At 36.7% G+C, this 17595-nt stretch overlaps 1 protein-coding gene across 1 annotated transcript in view; it reads right to left on the bottom strand.

Moving 5' to 3' along the window:
• LGR6 (leucine rich repeat containing G protein-coupled receptor 6) overlaps positions 1 to 17595 on the bottom strand; it is a 135448-nt gene that overhangs the window by 60463 nt on the left and 57390 nt on the right. The window contains exons 3-4 of the mRNA XM_087720226.1: positions 15947 to 16018; positions 4035 to 4106 (exon numbers count right to left, since the gene is read on the bottom strand). Of these exons, the coding sequence (XP_087576352.1) occupies positions 4035 to 4106; positions 15947 to 16018 (144 nt within the window). The remainder of the gene's footprint in view (positions 1 to 4034; positions 4107 to 15946; positions 16019 to 17595) is intronic.

The raw sequence follows: 17595 nt of genomic DNA, 5'->3' as shown, positions 1-17595 counted from the left end.
ACTCGAACAAACCCTTTAAGGATTTTTTGGCATCTTATATCTTAAATGCACTTATGTGAATTAATCAATAGTAATTTGGACTTTAAATTTGGCTAAAAACCCATAATATAAAAAAATACCATTTTTTTTAAAAAAATGATAAATTTGAAGGCAATTTTGCATGTTGTGGCAAATCATGATGTCTAGGAGTTTTTTCAATATTTTATTTGTTTTCAGCACACCAAAATACATGGAAATTAGATGAAAATAATCAAACAGCTTTTTAGTCGTAGACCTAAAATATTTAATATTTTAAACATGCTACAGGATTCTTTGTGAGTCTGGTCAAACATTAGCATGCTATTCTAAAAAAATGAAATTCTTCAACACATATTATCATACTTAATAAAAAATTATTGCATTTAAATGTACTTTGCTATGTACAAAGTGCTTCTTTTACATTAAGTCCTAATCACAAACCCAGAACACTTCTCCTATTTTGAATCTAGACAATCCAATTTGTTACACATTGTACATCCAAGCTAAAATATGTAAACTGTAACCTTGGCTTGTGGACAAGTTGAGTGCAATTGTCATGCCTCAAATGTGTAGCAGATTTTATTGCTTTATTGCTGGTCTTCTGGATGTTAGTGTAGATCCTTACCCCGATAAGGCGGCCAGTAGCAGGTGTGTAAACAATGCCCAGGTGCAGGCCAGGCTAACCGACCTTCTCCGAAAACACAAGCTCTTCTCAAAAAGGGGTGGAAAAAAGCAAGCAAAAAAAAAGAAACAGTTTTGAATTGCCCCTTTATAAGAAGCTCATACTTGAAAGCATACTGCATGTACCCATTGGAATTCTTGCGGTATCATCTTGACCTTTGTCTTAATAAATCTTACTAATCCAGAACCCAGAAAGACTGCTCCTCCTTTATTTTCAGTCTTCATGTCTGAACAGTCAGTTCCATCCAATCGCCTCAATTCTACCGCAAATTCTAACAGGGATAACAGAGTCGTAAAATTTTTTATTCTTTGAGAGTTCTGACACTGAGCATAATAATGGCATCATAGTATGTTTTTCAGAAGGTATTTTCTTCCTCTACCTTATAGACATACAAATATCATGGAAACATGCTGTAAGGGCAACGTATTCAGCCTGCCCTGCACTCAATCTGTAAAACTTCCATCCCAGCATTTAGTGTGGAATGCTTTCTGGTGTATTTCCTAGTTTTTAGATAGTATTCTATGAAATTACATGCCAGGGTCCAAACTTCAGGAAAGTAAAAAAAAGTCACAACCCTGGGAAATGGAATTGGACATAAAATATTTGAAAGCCTCTTTACAGTGATATATGATATATGAAAGTTCCATGTTGGAGATAGATAGGCTGAATGTGTGTGAGAGACTTGTGGCACTCATAAATACTAAAATAAGAAAAGACTTTAATTCAGATCTGGTCCCCCCTCCAAATGAATGACCATCCTCAAAAGGAAGAGATAGAAACAACCGACAGATATTTGGCATGTGACCAATTCTGAATAAAAAGCTATTTGGCAGTTCCCATGAAATCTGAGGAAATCAGCTTGGCTTGCAATATGCCTTAATTCACAAAGCAGTCTCCTAAGAGGAAAACCATTTACTCAACAACTTTTCATCTCTTTCACATCAAGCCTAATTTATCCTAATAAGCACTGGTCTAATGGGACTTAATAAGGGCAGGGAACACTCTAAAGAGAGGTTCCCCACCCCCTTATTAAATCTGGCTTTAGGAAGAAAATTGTCACCATTGAGGTAAGCTCAAGAAGGCAGTAGTTCTGACTTTATATCAGAGTACAAAAGGAAAGAGGAGTATCTGGTACATTTTTTATTAAATGAAATAGATCTGAGGCTGGTTTGTATTAAAATTGCCTCCATTTTGCCTCCAAATGTCTATTAGGGTGAAAGTGGAAGAGTATATGTAATATAGGACATTAGTAGCTGCAGCCCCTGTAACTTTGGCAATGGTACTCCTTAGCATGGTGGCTTGAATCATTTGAGTAATGGCAGAGAGAACTATAGTTGTCCAGAGATACTCCAAAGTAGGTCCATGAGTTCATAGATCAAGCTAGACAGGCCAGATACACCATCTGAAACTAATTGTGACTCTAGATGTTGCATGTTTTTGTCTTCAGATGTTACAAAGAAGGATTATAAAAATGATGTTTATTGATATGTTTTCATTCCCATCTCTGACATAACATACAAGAGAAAATTCAAAATAAAACCCATTTTTTAATACGAAGAGTGTACCAATCTCACAAAAAAAGGGGCGCGGAGTTCCAGTGTCATTTGCAGTAGCTTCAGCCAGACTTCGTACAGGTAATCCTTGATTTACGACTATGATTGAGCACAAAATTTCTGTTGCTAAGTGAGTCATTTGCTAAGCGGATTTTGCCCCATTCTTCAACTCTTTTTTGCCATAGTTGTTAAGTGAAGTTGTTAAGTTGATGAAATTATTGTTAAGTGAATCTGGCTTCCCCGTTGACTTTGCTTGTCAGAAGGTCACAAAAGGTGATCACACGACACTGCAACCGTCACAAATCTGAGTCAGTTGCCAAGCGTCTGAATTTTGATCACATGACCCCCTGGGATGCTGCCATGGTCATAAGTGTGAAAAATGGTCATAAGTCACTTTTTTCAGTGCCGTTGTAACTTTGAGCAGTCACTAAATAATTGTTGTAAGTCATCCTTAACAAATGGAGGACAAGAAGAGAAAACCAATAGGGCTGGCATTTTCTGCTAACTGGGATGATGAGCATGCTTAAGTCTGTCTGTACAGGTATCAGGAAGAAGCATGCTATGAGGCACCAGACAACTGAGTGTTAAAAAGAAGCACCTTCCTGAGCAACTTCCAAGAGCAGCTGGATAGTGCTATAGTAATTATTCTGCTATAATTATTATTAGACTTTGTTATTTATTATAAATATTTACAGCCACTCCCCAATCCAAACAAACACTGGGTGGACTACAGTAAAGTCAAAACAGGAATGAGACATTAAAGAATTAATTAGGGCATTTAAAAATCAAGCCAAGGAATTCATTAAAATATGATTATCCTATAGGGAAAGGACCCAATAAAATATATTACAAATGCTAATGAATGGGATCATATTTTTTTTACTTCTATGCATAGAAATGTGAGAGGAGTTTTGCTAACCAAAGTCATTTGGCTTATATGCTATCAACATTTTTCAATTCCTTTTAATTCCAAATCAGCAGCTGATATTGTCTTCAAAGGAAGACAGGCAGTGGAAACTTGGAGAGAGAGTTAGGACATAATCAGGCAGTCTGAAGTGACAATGCAGGGAATTGCTAGAGCACAAGATGGGAGAATGTAGTCTGAGAGTGGGAATGGGACATCTTGCCACGGCCAACTTGCCTCAGCCAACTCATCAACTCACTATGGGACAAGTTGCCACAGCCAGGTCACTGCAGGACCTTTTAACAATTCTATTTAATTGTTTAGAATAAATAAAAATTATTTTAATTTTTGCCATTCACATTTCATTCTGCCCCTCCTTTTGCATCCTTTTTTATTTATTGCTTTCCACCATCTCTTTCTTATTAGTGTAACTCTTGTCCCAGTGGAACATGAGTGGAACAATGCAATCTGGCTGTGGCAAGTTAGCCATGATAAATTGGCCATGGCAAATTGTCATAGACCCTCTGAGAGTAACATCCAAACTGCATTTGCTATGTCAAAAATATTGGCCCTTGTTTGTATTATTTACTTGCTCTTGGCTCCATTCATTTTGAGAATATAATATCCTGACATGTTGCATAAAGATTAGCTCAGGCTGCAGAATTGTGCAAAACAAAATCTTCAAACCTTGTTTGTATCAAAATCGACTTCAAACTTTTCTGATAGATCCTATAATATTGCTTCCCTGTTTATTTCCTACTCAGGTATCATAGCAAACACTGTTTGGATTTCTATTTCTTTCAAGCAAACATCAGAGAGGAAAACACCCTTACTTAAAAGTTTCCATAGTTCAGAATGACAATCGATAAAGACTTACAGTGACTGAAGATTAGGAAGAGCCCATAGAGCCTCCGCTGGAATTCGAGGGAGCTGATTATTCTGTAACATCCTATAATTACAGAAATAGAAAGAACTTTTAAACATATAACTTTTAAAATAATATGGATAACTTCCATATCATGAAATATACCAATTTCTTTTTTTAAGCAAGATTTCAGACAAAAGTCACCATCTGAGGACAAACTTCAGATTGAAGAATATGTGGGAGAAAAGGCCAGGGTTTTACACATCTCTATAGTGTAATCTTTATTGTCATTGTACAAAATAAATACAGTGACATTGGTTTTAGCCTCACTAGTGCAATCCATGACAAAAAATACAAACAACATAAATAGTATAAGGAATAATCCCAATGCAAGTAATTAGGGGAAAAGAAAAAAGAAAAAGAAAAAGAAAAAAACTAGTCATACGTTTTGACCTGTGCGTGGAGTGATTGTGGTTATGTTTAAGAGTCTGACAGCCCAACTATTTTTAAACCTAATTGTTTGGCTGGCTATGCTTTGATGTCTTCTGCACAATGGTAGAAGTGCAAAGAGACACCAACCAGGGTGTGAACCATCTCTGAGTATCTTCCTTACTCTACTAAAGCAGCGAGACCTGGCAATGTCATCCAGTAGTGTTAGAGAGCAACCAATGGTTTCTTGTGCTGAATTGATCACTCTCTGTAGTGCCTTCTTGTCCGCAGCAGTTAAACCAGAAAGAGGTCATCAGCTGTTGTTCTACCTGATTTTTTCACAGGACTCTAAGGAAATGAAGTCTCTGTTGGGCTTTGCCAATCACCAGGGACGTGTTGTTTTCCAGATGAGATCTTGACTAATAAGCACTCCCAAGAATTTGTAAGAGGAAACTCTCTCCACACAGCCCCCCTTGATATACAGTGGGGCAGGTTTACACAAATTGATAGGATAAGTACTGTAATGTTTAGTCCAGGGTGAATGTTTTTACAGTTTTACAATCCATCACCATTTGAGGCATGTATTTATTTTAGCTATCTACAATTTACCAAATTAAGTTTTTATTGTTGGTATTTATTCATTTGTTCCAGCATTGGACATGTATTTTAAAGAGAGGTCCTTAGTCCCAACCCCCAAAGAGTTTACAGTATAAAATTTAGCATGAAGGAAATGACAAATGAGAAGATGCTTTGTGATAGTTATAGATCATGTAATAAGTTTTAAAGAAAATTAGGAGATTGAAATAGCAATTCCAAGTGAAAAGTGGATCTTGAGGAAAGATTTCAAGGAACCAAAGTGATAAAGGCAAGCTGCTGTTGAGAGAGAAGTGTCCTGTTTCCCTGAAAATAAGACCTCCCCAGATAATAAGCCCAATCGGGCTTTTGAGTGCATGTGCTAAAGTAAGCCCTCCCCCAAAAATAAGCCGTTCCTGAAAATATTGCAACACAGCAGCAGCTATGAAGTGACCATGCTTGCCGCCTCCTGCACCTCCAAAATAATAAGACCTCCCTGAAAATAAGGCCAAGTGCTTATTTCGGGGGGTCAAAAGAAAATAAGACCCTATTTTGGGGGAAACAGGTAGTTATGTACTTATTTTGTGGGTACATGGTAATACAGTGTCTAGAAATTTGGATATTGATACAATTTTTGATTTTGAGTGTTTTTGTGTGAATCTTTCACTGATCTTTTTATTTAATTGCATAAACTTTGACAGATTATTTAAACAGGAGTTGCATAAGAATAAAGGTAGAAAAAGAAAAGCAGAAGGTATCTAATTATTAATAAAACATAAATAAAAATATTGTGCAAAAAAAACAAAATACTTTTAGTAGTGCGTTCTATCCTTCCTTTCCATTCATTTCCCTAGTTGCTAACCACTACTCAAATATTTGTACTTTGTTCATTATATATCTGAAGTTATTGCTAGGATTTGTTTAAGTAATTTCATCTATTTTGGGTTGGTCTCTTACCTTTTTCTTAAAACTGTATTTCAAATGCCCATAATATATCACATATAGGTGAGTCAATCTTATTTGATTTTATTTAGAATTTTATTATGAATATATACGGACAGTTTTATCATTGCTGTATATTCTCCAATTTTGGTTTTCCAATTGCGTATTATCAACTAAATCTCACTTTTCCGATATTTTACCAAAATTGTTCTTGCAGCCAACAATAAATTTCTTAGTAAATTGTGATGCTTTTCATATATATGTTTTCTAGAATTATTCTGAATACAAATATCTGTGGCTTCAGTTCAACTTTTATGTTTAAGAATTTCTGAATGTTTTAATATATATTTTTCCAATACTTTTGATTTTTTTTTTTGCATGACTACTGCATGTGATAAAATGTTCCTTTTTAATATAGCATTTCCCACATTTGTTGCTATATGATTTGTCTACTTTGGTGATCACTGACAATCTCATATACCATCTGCAAAACATTTTACATCAATTTCCCCTGAAATTATAGCTTAGAGTATATGTTATTGATTTTTTTTCTTTACATTGTTCTATTGTGATTGCTTCTTTGAAGTTTTGCATTCACTTTATCCTGCAAAGTTTAATTTGACACTTGTCAATTGTCTGGACAAGTCCCTACAGTTTCCTTAGTAATGTTTTGGGAAGTGGTTTGTTATTGCCTTCTTCCTAGGCCCGAGAATAACTGGACCAAAATTACCCAAATGGTTTCTTGCCGAGGGTTGAACTAAACTATGCATTTCCCAGTTTCTAGCCTAGTATCTTAACCACTACATCAATTTGGCTCTCACTGTAGGATTGCATCACCAGGTTCAATTTGGCACCTGCAAAGTAGGCATTGTAAAATTAATAATAAAATTATGTTGAAATTATCTTACTATGTTGAATTTATTTTCTATCAGAAAATATAACTTTCAGATACTTAGAGCTGGTATGTAAGTGATGAAAGTAATCCTTGTGTTTCTGATATAGGTCTTTTGGAAGCTTTATTGTACTACCTGTAAACAAACTATCATTCCACCTGATATCATATAGGTATTCCCAATCATCTGCTCAATAGATGCATGGGGGAAATATGAGAAATGGACAAAGAGAAGGAATGGAACCCCACATATTCTGTTATCACTTAAGCCAAGAAATTTTGAAAGTTTATAGAACTTGGGTTATTATAACAAAGGCTTAGTTTAGTAACTGAAGAGGAAAGGAGGAAGCTGCTATCTTTCATTTTTTTCCCCTCTCTTTTCCTTGTTGCACCAATAGACGATGATGGCTGAGCATCTGATGAACTACCAGAGGTAAACGACAAATGTTGTAAATAAAAGGGGAAAGAAGGTACGCTGTGTGGGGCCGTGTAGCTTGTTTCTGTCTATGGAACAATGACTTTAATCACAGGGTTTCATGGACACTGTGTCGTTTCTACTGGGAGTGGCCTACCAGCCGCACAGTTTTTAGTAAACATCTCGAGCTAATGATAGACATTTGCGTTTACTGAAATAAACAACAGAAGCACAACGTGGATCATGCTCATCTCTTGGCTGCATCATTTTACGTCTTTGGTACAAAAATCAAAAGGAGAAAAAATGGTGGTTTGGAACAATACGGTAAACCTCTTGGTTAAAGATCAAATTTGTTTTGAAGGGGGACGGAGCCATTCAAATAAGACTTGCATGGAAAACATAAGCTCCTGCCTGCTCAATCGTCTTGCAATAAACACTTCTCATAACCGCTAGAGCAGTTAAGCAGCTGATTTGTGAGTGAACCTGAGAAAAATGGAAATAGGGTGAGTTCTTCCTTCAGACTGATTCCAAATGTGAAAAAAAAATCAGCTCAGTTCAATCCAAGCAGAGTATCATGGAGTTCATACCTACTTGGAGGAAGGACTTGTGAATACCATTGTGAAGGTAACAGCTTCGATTTCTCTATATTTCCATTAAAAATGTCCAGCTAGCAACCTTCTTACTTAGTATACAGCTCTGGCTGTAGCAATGGAAATGAAAAAGAAAGTCAAATTGTTTTCACCCTCATCTTCTCATACTGATATGGCAGCATGCCACTCCACACATTTACCTTTGTAGGAGCATCATATAAGGAATAGAAGCTGGGAGGGAGAAGGAAGGCTTCTTTCAACATCACCACATCTGTTATTGGACAGAAGGGAGTTTATGCTAATGTGAGTGGGAAGAGGTAGAGGTAGATCAGGGATGTCAAACTGGCAAGATGCGTCACGTGCAGGCCACACCCACCCCAGTTCAGCGAAGGGAAAAAAACATCACAATATGTCACCTGGCAGCCACAAGTTTGACACCTGTGAGGTAGATAGTAACTTTTGGATTCATTGTGCTTGCATCATGTTTTCAGTAATTATATAATGTTACTAAATGTGCATTTCCATGCTAGGAAACAGAGATTTCAGCAGCAACTTTATTGACAATAACAAAAACCCTCATTGTCGCAGGATGAAAAAATTACTACGTGGTGTGGTAACCCAACTGGATCCCATTAACCTCTTATCCAGTGATCATTGCTTCACAAAGAACTACTGTGAGCTACAGGTGATGAGCATTATAAATGCCACTAATTATTATAATTAAACCATAGTCTATTACAGTGAAACCACAGCCTTCACTTGATCTGCCCTATTATCACAGCAGATTTTTGAAAGCAGAAGCAGGATGGTCTTTTTAGCTGCCATTGGTTTTTATAGCTCTGATGTCAGAGAGAGGCAGGACAGTTTTATATTAGCCAATTGAATACTGGAGAATTAGAATTGGAATTCTGCAATCAAAAGTATCTTTTGCTAAATCAAGCTATAATAACTTGAAAATGAAAGAACAGGAATTGAGTCTACCAGATTGCGGAAAGAGACTTCAGACGTTTAAAGTTGCTACTTATAAAGACATAAATTGCTTGAGAAGGTGGTGTAAAATCTTCCAATTTTGATTCCAATATAATACCAGATTTATCATTAGTTATTACTGTATGAAGACATTTTAATATTTTCTTTCAATTCTAAGCCATTCCTTGATAGGTCAAGGTGTTCCCACCTGACTTTTATTAGCTTTTTTTTGAAAGAGGAAGGTTTTGTATTGGAGTGCTGTGAGCAAACTATTATTATATTTTCTGTGTCAGAACAGTTTTTAAAAATTTTATCAGGATTGTAACTGGGCAGATTGGTGATTTTTCTTAGCATTGGAAGCTTCGCAGAAGAGATGATGGTCATGTATCAAGTACTTTTGAGGGATTGGGAAATGGAAATGTTGGCACTATGGAAGCCCCATTCAATACTTTGTTTTGGATTAGGAGACTCCATAATAAAATATTTTTTTAATTCCTCCTAATCCAGGAGAACCTGAAGATCTGTTAGATATAGTGGTATGGTCTAAAACACTAAAATTCACCCCAGACAAAGACAAAATATGATTCCCTTACAGGTTTGCAGTATGAGTATGCTGTTAAGTCCAATGCTATTATTAAACAATTGAGTGGTTTGGTGGTAAGAAGCATGTTTTGTCAGATGAATCCAATTCCAATTCTCATTCTGTCTGGAGATGCAAAATCCCAGCCATGGACTAATTAGCTCCCATTTGGATTAGTCTAATATTGTACATGGGACTGTCTCTGATAACACTGTAGAGTTTTCTGTTAGTAACTGGGATCAGGAATAATGAATTCCGCCTTAGCGATCCAGAAAATGGCTAAATAAGACAGGGCCTTTCTACTGACACTTCTTCCCCCCCTTCTCCGTTGGAAAGCATTTTTCTTTGTGAGGCACATCTAGTACAGCACTCACTTGCAGCTTTTCAGTGCTTCTGGGCTGATATTACTGACATATGATTACAGACCCTAATTATATCATATATTTTGCTTTTTGTTAATCTTAATAAAACTGTGCTACATTTACTTTATAGAGTTAATGTTGAAGCACTTCCACACAGTCACTATCCTTGCCAATCTACTGTCTCTGCAGCAGCTTGACAGCGTCAGGTAAGTTTCCCAATGCTGAATTCAATTCCACATGTTGGTTACCCATGTTTGCCAGTTCATTCAAAGGCAAAAAAAACCCAAAACAACCCAGAACCTTTTGGCATCACCCTTGTTCTTCATTTCCTATGATTTAGGAAGGGCAAATATTTTTTTAAAGTCATCTATAAATTAAATTCTTTTTGCCGGGTTGCTATATATAAGGAAAAGACTACACCTCTGTTCTGATGGTATGCTCAACAAGATAAATAATAAAACAATAAAATCTATGTGAATTTGGATCTATTTCACATGGCACATAGCATAAAATGAACCTTGGAGAATATGGGAGCCTGCTGCTCTAGCTTTTAGTCCTCCCATATGGATTAAGATATTGTTCCCAAGTCATATGTATGTAGACTCTGTTCATAAGGGCCGATAAACATTCCAGACTGCTAGTGCAAACCATGGCTCGTATTTATGCTATTTGCTCTCCATTAGACTAGGAGTCTAGGATATGAATCAATCAGAATGAATGGATTGCTTGCGCTTACCTTCTTCAATTAGTAGCACAAATCATTGTGTTTAGGTATTCTATGTTTCATATTTTTACTTAGGGCAACAAGGGCTCTGGTGGCATTCGGAGCCCCACTTTGAATATATATATATATGTGTGTGTGTGAGCTTACATATACATTTGCATTGTAACAAATGCAGTGGAGAACTCTGAGGCTGCTGCCCTTCTTCTGTGTCTTTATTCACTCCCTTTAGTTTTAATGATTGGAGAAGATGAAAGGGAAAGAACTATAGATCAAGGGCTGCTCATCTACCACTCCAGGGAAGGATTTCAAGAGACAACACTGATTCATGTGCTTCTCCATGCCTTCTGGGGAAAGCTATTCATTTAGTCATAGGAATGTTTTCCCACACAGTCAGCCCTCACATCTGAAGCAGCCTCTAGTCTCCTGCCTAATTGACTGACACTTTGTGAATCCAATCTTGATGGCTCCATGCATGTTTTCTGCAATAAAAACATTCTCTCGGCATGACGAGAACTGCCGTGCTTCTCTAACTTGCCATACATCAAATCAGCCTTCTGTTGCCAGAACTGCTGCTCTGTGCAGCTTTTCTGAAGTTAGAAGGAAGCAACAGCATTCTCCTACCAGCCCATTGCTTTAATGCTCTTTCTGAGATGGATTTTATATGTCATTCTTGAATATTTAAGGAAGTGAGGCCACAATTCTTGTAGTTATTTTCCTTTGGTTCAAATCACATTCCCCTTGCAGCTTCTTCAAACTGGCATGTTCACAGGTCAATTTGCCACGGAAATAAGTTCCACTGAACACTTGGTTTCTTCGTCAAATTGCCCTAGAGACTAGATCTGTGTAGTGTGCTGCTGACATGACGCCATGAAAATAGAATTTATTTATTTTTAAAAATTATATGCGCCCACGCCCATGTTGTGATTCTAAGTATCTAGAAGCCAATTTAAAAATTGAAATTGAAATAAAGCAGACAGCATGAAAAATTGTAAACTAAATCAAGGCCCTACATTTTACATTTTAAAGAGGATGGGCCCAGCCTCAATTTCTACCAGGACCCATTTCCTAATCCAGCCATTGGCATGGAAAAAGAGAGCTATGTGGTGCAACCAGCAAAGGTACTTGTTGAAAATCTGAAACAGGACAGCCTACCCATAAGTAGGCTAAGAGATTGATTATACATCCGTGATAAAGCAAACATGTTAACATATTTCCCATGAATTAAACTTTGAATTGACCTGTTCATTCCAAATTCTCAATCTAATCAAGTGAATTGGAGTTAATATTATCATCTATTAGCACTCTTATTATTACTAAGTGAGAAAAGAAATACTGGCCATCATTGGTTTGATTCATTAGATATTGGGATGTTGAAACAACGGGAACCCTTTTATAAGCTGGTGATAAACATTCTGAAATAGTTTGGTGAGGATTTTATACCACAAAGACTTGACATTGATTAATCTATTTCAGAGCCCCTTAAAATCTTGCAGGAGATAAATTTTGTCATAAAGAAAGCAAATAATAAATATCAGAATCTATTTCAAGTCCTAGGATAAATTAGCTGACTAAAAATTCTTTGAAGTAATGAGGCTTAACCCAGAGGGGTGTGGTTGTGCATGTGCATTTGTGTATGTGTATGATTTTATTTTTTTAAAAAAAATGATTTATGGCTCTTGCATTTATTAATATAAATATAGTACAGCTTTCAGCTTTGTTACAGTGATAAATGAATTATGCCAGATAAATACCTTTAAGCATAGGCAACATGCCTTTCTTTCAACATTAGATAACAGGGATCAGAAAATAAGGGAGTAGACTTTCAGAGGAGATACCATGGCTGACTCTTAGGCAAGATGGCATCCTGACTGAAGTAAAGGTTGCATCCTGATTCAAAGCCTGCTTTTCAGAGCTGAGCTCTAGCACTATAAGAGAGTTTCCGTATTTGAGCCCTTGGTACCCTTCTTTATACTGCACTGTGGATGACTGGTGTGGCAGGTGAGGGTAGGACACCAACCCAGGACTACCCTATAAAAAGAATTCTCTCAGAAATTATGGCATGCTGGAACTGGGTGCTTAATCTGCATTCCTTGCCTGGAGCATCTTGGATGAAAGCAAAAGTTTTCCAAAAAAGTTTTAATTGGTGGGTTTTTTTCCGAGCCCCATCCCAACAAGTCCCCTGAGAGCTTTGCCTCTGTGGCCTACAGCCTCCTCCATTTGCTATTGTGCCACTCCAGGAAAGAATGAATTGAGCATAGATGGATGCGTGGGTCCTTGCAGAAACTGAGAAAGGTTGTACAGTCTAGAAATTGTACAACACCCACTTGCCTGGTAGCAAGCTGACTCACAGAGCACCAGTGGGCCATTACAGGAAAGCCTCTCACCAGATTCACAGCGGGAACCAGAGACACTAAATTAACACGCATGGCTGCAAGCATAACATACGCCTTCAACAAGGCCAGTCTCACTATGAAGCAATATAGAAGAACTTCGCTTCAGGCAGCTTGTTCAAAAGGGGCACTAATTTCTCGGTTTCCATTTCATTGCAGAAACATGTCCCAGGCTTCTAGAACACTATATCATTTTTTATTACTGTTTTCATTTTGTGCTTCAAGTGGAAAAAAATTTCCAGGATTCCTACCATGGCAAACAGCAAAGGCTCAATTAAAAAAGAAAGAAAGAAAGAAATCCTGTAAAGGATGAACTTTCATTTGGGCATTTATTGTTTTAAAAGTCGATAGTTCGGCAGTTTGAATCCCTAGTGCTGTGTAACGGAGTGAGCTCCCATTACTTGTCCCAGCTTCTGCCAACCTAGTAGTTTGAAAGCATGTAAAAATGCAAGTACAAAAAAATAGGGACCACTTTTAGTGGGAAGGTAACAACGTTCTGTGCACATTTGGCGTTTGGTCATGCTGGCCACATGACCACAGAGACGTCTTCAGAGAGCGCTGGCTCTTCGGCTTTGAAACGGAGAGGAACACTGCCTCCTAGATTTGGAAACGACTAGCACATATGCGCAAGGTGACCCTTTACCTTTATTTATATGAGGTTTTAGACAGTTTATACAAATAAGTAAATAAATTGATTAATTAGTAATAAATAAATAAATAAATAAATAAATAAATAAATAAATAAATAAATAAATAAATTTTTCAGGTTGATTTCATAGAAAGGAATAAAACACACAATAAAAGCCAAAATCTGAGAACAACAACAAAAATACAAGCAATGCAATCAAAATAGATAAAAGCAGTGATTCGGGGTATTTATTTTGAGATAGTTTATATAGGAGACTTAGGGCTGAGTAATTTCAAATATAATAATAAAAGTAAGAAAAATAAAAAAAAGTTTAAACAACTTTAATCTGAAAATAATGTATGCTTTATTTATTGCCATTATAATTGTTGCCCTCAACTTTTTATCTGGTCCTTTGTGTTTATCTTTGTATTCATTTTTTGAGAGTTTTTATTTTGATGTAATTCTACTTGTTTAGAATGTAGATTTATATTATTGTGCAGTATAAAAGCACAAATAATCAGAAACAAACAGGGCAGCTGCAGTGGTGGAGAGCTTCTTCGTGTAGATCTTGGGTGGCAGCTGTTATGCAAAGTTTATTCTCACAGCTGGAGAACTAGTAGACCCTTTAACATACTTTTTGGGAAATATTCCTTTTGATCAGCCACATAGATTAGTAGAAGATTAAAGCAAGATGAAGCACATTTGGCCTGAGATAGGGTCTTAACCTAACCTAATCTCAGTATGAGGGCCACCTGGAAATATTTTTGCTCATATTTCTTCAGATAGTAAGTCTCTCACTTTAAAATGAAAGCTAAGATGATAATCCTTTTGTTAAAATGGGTGCCCAATTTGTCTGCTGTCAAGGAAGGATGAAGTTATTTATGACTCCATCACAAGATTGCTTTCGATGAACTCCAGGATATTCAGGCAAGCATTGCCATTTGTCTCAAACTACCAGTGCTCCCTAACTAATACCCTTTCAGCCTTAGGAGAATCACACAATATACATATATTTTTTTCCTCTTGAAGCTCATGGACAACTTTGCTACTGCTAAAACGGTTTTAGTTTCAGAGAGACGAACACGTTTAACCATTTCGCCGGGAAGGGCTCCAGTGTACACTGATGAAAAGCAACTTTACTGAGTGTAGTGTTGCCCTTGTTGAGACAGGGAGGGTTTTCTGTGGTTTCCTTGGTTTCTTTGATTCGGTGCCTAATGCAGGCTACGGATAAAGAAGCAACTCATCTCTAAACCCAGGGATTTAGAGTAGGATTTTTAGAAGGCCTCGTGAACAGCCCTGCACTCTCTAATCCGAGGAGCAGGTTGATACCTGCACGTTTCATGTAAACATTGTCAGCGATGGTGATTTTGAATTGTGGTTGGGTTCCAAACATGCCCATGAACTAAAATGTTTATTGCAGAAGAAGAGATTGAAAAAAAAAATCCTTGGAAAAATAGAAGTTGAACCACTGAGAGAATAAATCTTTCACTAGAACCAGACTGTTGGAGCACTGCTATGAAGTAAAACAGCCATCTGTCTTACTGTTTGATAGATGGTTACAAAAGAATCTAAAAGTAATCCGAGGAAAAAGGCCTCCGGTTTCAATAAGGAGATTGGGCCAATTGCTACTTAAACCCCTTAAATCCAATCCCCGTATTCCCAGTACTAGGGAAGGTGTTAAATGAAAGAATGAGAGAGTGGCAGCAATGTAATTATAAGCTAGTGCTGTTGTTTTGATTCTAGAGTAAGGTAAACTATAAGACAGGGGTCCCCTATCTCTGGGCCAGGGACTACTACCAGTCCGTGGCCTATTCAGAACTGGGCTGGACGAATGGCGGGTCAGTGCACACACAGCTCAACTTGCATGAACGGCGGGCCAGCATGCACGCACACGCATGTGCAGCTCAATTTGCAAAAGTTGAACTGTGCATGCATGCACTCTTGCAACCTGGCTCCCTTCTTCCCGCTAGCCAGGCCACTGAACCGCAAAGATGGGGACCATTGTCCTAAAGGCCTACAGATAATTATTTACTTTCCACATAACATAACCCATCCAGTCAAAGAAAATCAATATATTGTTGTAAGTACAGGGAGGTGATGAAGCTTGTGATAGGGACAATCACAGAATTCCAAATCTGTTTAAGAATTTTTATGCAGAGGGAGGCACACTTTTATCTCATGAGCACCATCTGAAAAAGTTCGATGAAAGTTCAAACCCTGCTCCTCATATCAAGAATATTTACCAAGTAACACGATTATGTTATAAGTGCCTGAATTTCTCAGAAGTTCAGACCTACAGTATATAGTTAGTGAAAGTACAATCACATGACTCACTTATATATAAAAAGCTTTTGGGAAATAAAACTAGGGGTCCAAATAAAAGTCTAAAGACCAGTAAAGCAGTAGCAGTTAGAAAAAATTGTGACTTACAAAATTTTTAAATTGTAGAGGCCAGAAAATGCTCCTTCTGGAATTTTAGAGAGTTGGTTTCCAGATAGGCGCCTGTAATAAACAGAACAAACAAGTTCAAGATAATACAGCCAAATGTTTAAGAGTATCTTTTGTTAGAAATATAATGATAGCTTGGAGTGCCTTCCTATACTTTTCTGCAAGATAGAGCCATTATGAGTGGAGCCAGAGGTCATTATAGGAGGAAGGGTTTTCTGTACAATAAAAGTTGCTTTCCTTCCTTCCTTCCTTCCTTCCTTCCTTCCTTCCTTCCTTCCTTCCTTCCTTCCTTCCTTCCTTCCTTCCTTTCCTCATACTAATAAGAGAAAATTCTTGAATTTATAGTTCAGATCTTATTGTGACAAATGGGAAATCTATATGACAATATTTTTAAGATTAGAAAAAAAATTATTATCACAAAACATTCCCCCCCCCAAAAAAAAAACTACAGAGGATATTATTACAGATGGTTTATTAAGGAGATCATCCATCTTCAGACTCAATGTTCAGGACCAACATTAGGACAGGGATGATCTCTTCTTCTCTTTTAAGATGTCCCTTAGAAATTATTTTTGAGTCAGGTGAATCTTTTGCATTCCTTTTGCATTCCTTGATATTTATACACTTTCTGGATTCCCCCAAAGACAATTACCAATGTGTTACACTGGTTACTCTATTCCTGCATATAAAAATATAAAATCCTATTTGTTATGTAGATTTATATTCTTCTCTGGAGTTTAGAGAAATTGTGTCTATAATAATGTAAATGGCATCAGATTGTCTTTTTAACACAAAAAAGCAGACTATGACACATGGATTTTGTAGAAAATTATCAATTAGAATTTGATGGATTTTTAACAGGTCAACTCATTGATATCACTGGATTTTATTTAATTTCTCTATCCTGGAAGAGTCAACAAAATATTGATAACACAGAAGCTGTGTCCAAATTGGTATTTATTGCACTTCATTTTTGTAGTTTACCTATATTTGTATTTAATTTTGTACATATATGCGTCTTCTTCCCAAATTGGGAAATAGATTTTTTTTAACTTTTATAAAGTTTTATATATTTTATCAATTTCATTCAGTGGTCAAATAAGCTTAATGGAGGAGAGACTGTTTAAAACTGGTTACAGTAAATTTAAGTTTTAGGATTACAAGGTACTTTACATTTAACTTCTTCAACAGGAATTGGAAATAAATGAGCTGTGTAGATACGATGCATGGATGCAATCAGAGGTAGAAATTGTACATTTTAAACAATCCAGTAAGAGCTCCTAAGGGGAAGAACTAGGATAATACTGAGAAGAAATATTTGAATACTCCCCACCCCATGCCTCATGGGAAGCCTGCAGTGCAGGAAATTCTATCATTCTGGTATAGATATTGGAAGAATGGAAACTTTGCTATTCTTATAAAGGAAATTACTAATTAGGAAATGAAATGTGACACCTGTAAACAGCATTTGTAGCAGAACATAAGCATATGTTTACCTATATGTATGAAGATACTTGGAAAACAAGAGACACAATTTTTCACAAAAATGCATGTTATTTACAAGAGCAACTATAAGCAAGCTTACCCCAGGAAATGGTATTTAAATGTATATTATGTACATAAAGAGAAAA

The sequence above is a fragment of the Thamnophis sirtalis genome, unplaced genomic scaffold (genome assembly GCF_051295495.1).
Source record: "Thamnophis sirtalis isolate CommonGarterSnake01/CBP01778 unplaced genomic scaffold, rThaSir2_p1.2 scaffold_7, whole genome shotgun sequence".
NCBI classification, from domain to species: Eukaryota; Metazoa; Chordata; class Lepidosauria; order Squamata; family Natricidae; genus Thamnophis; species Thamnophis sirtalis.
The sequence above is the reverse complement of the archived record's forward strand: the minus strand, read 5'-3'. Positions and strand labels throughout refer to the sequence as shown.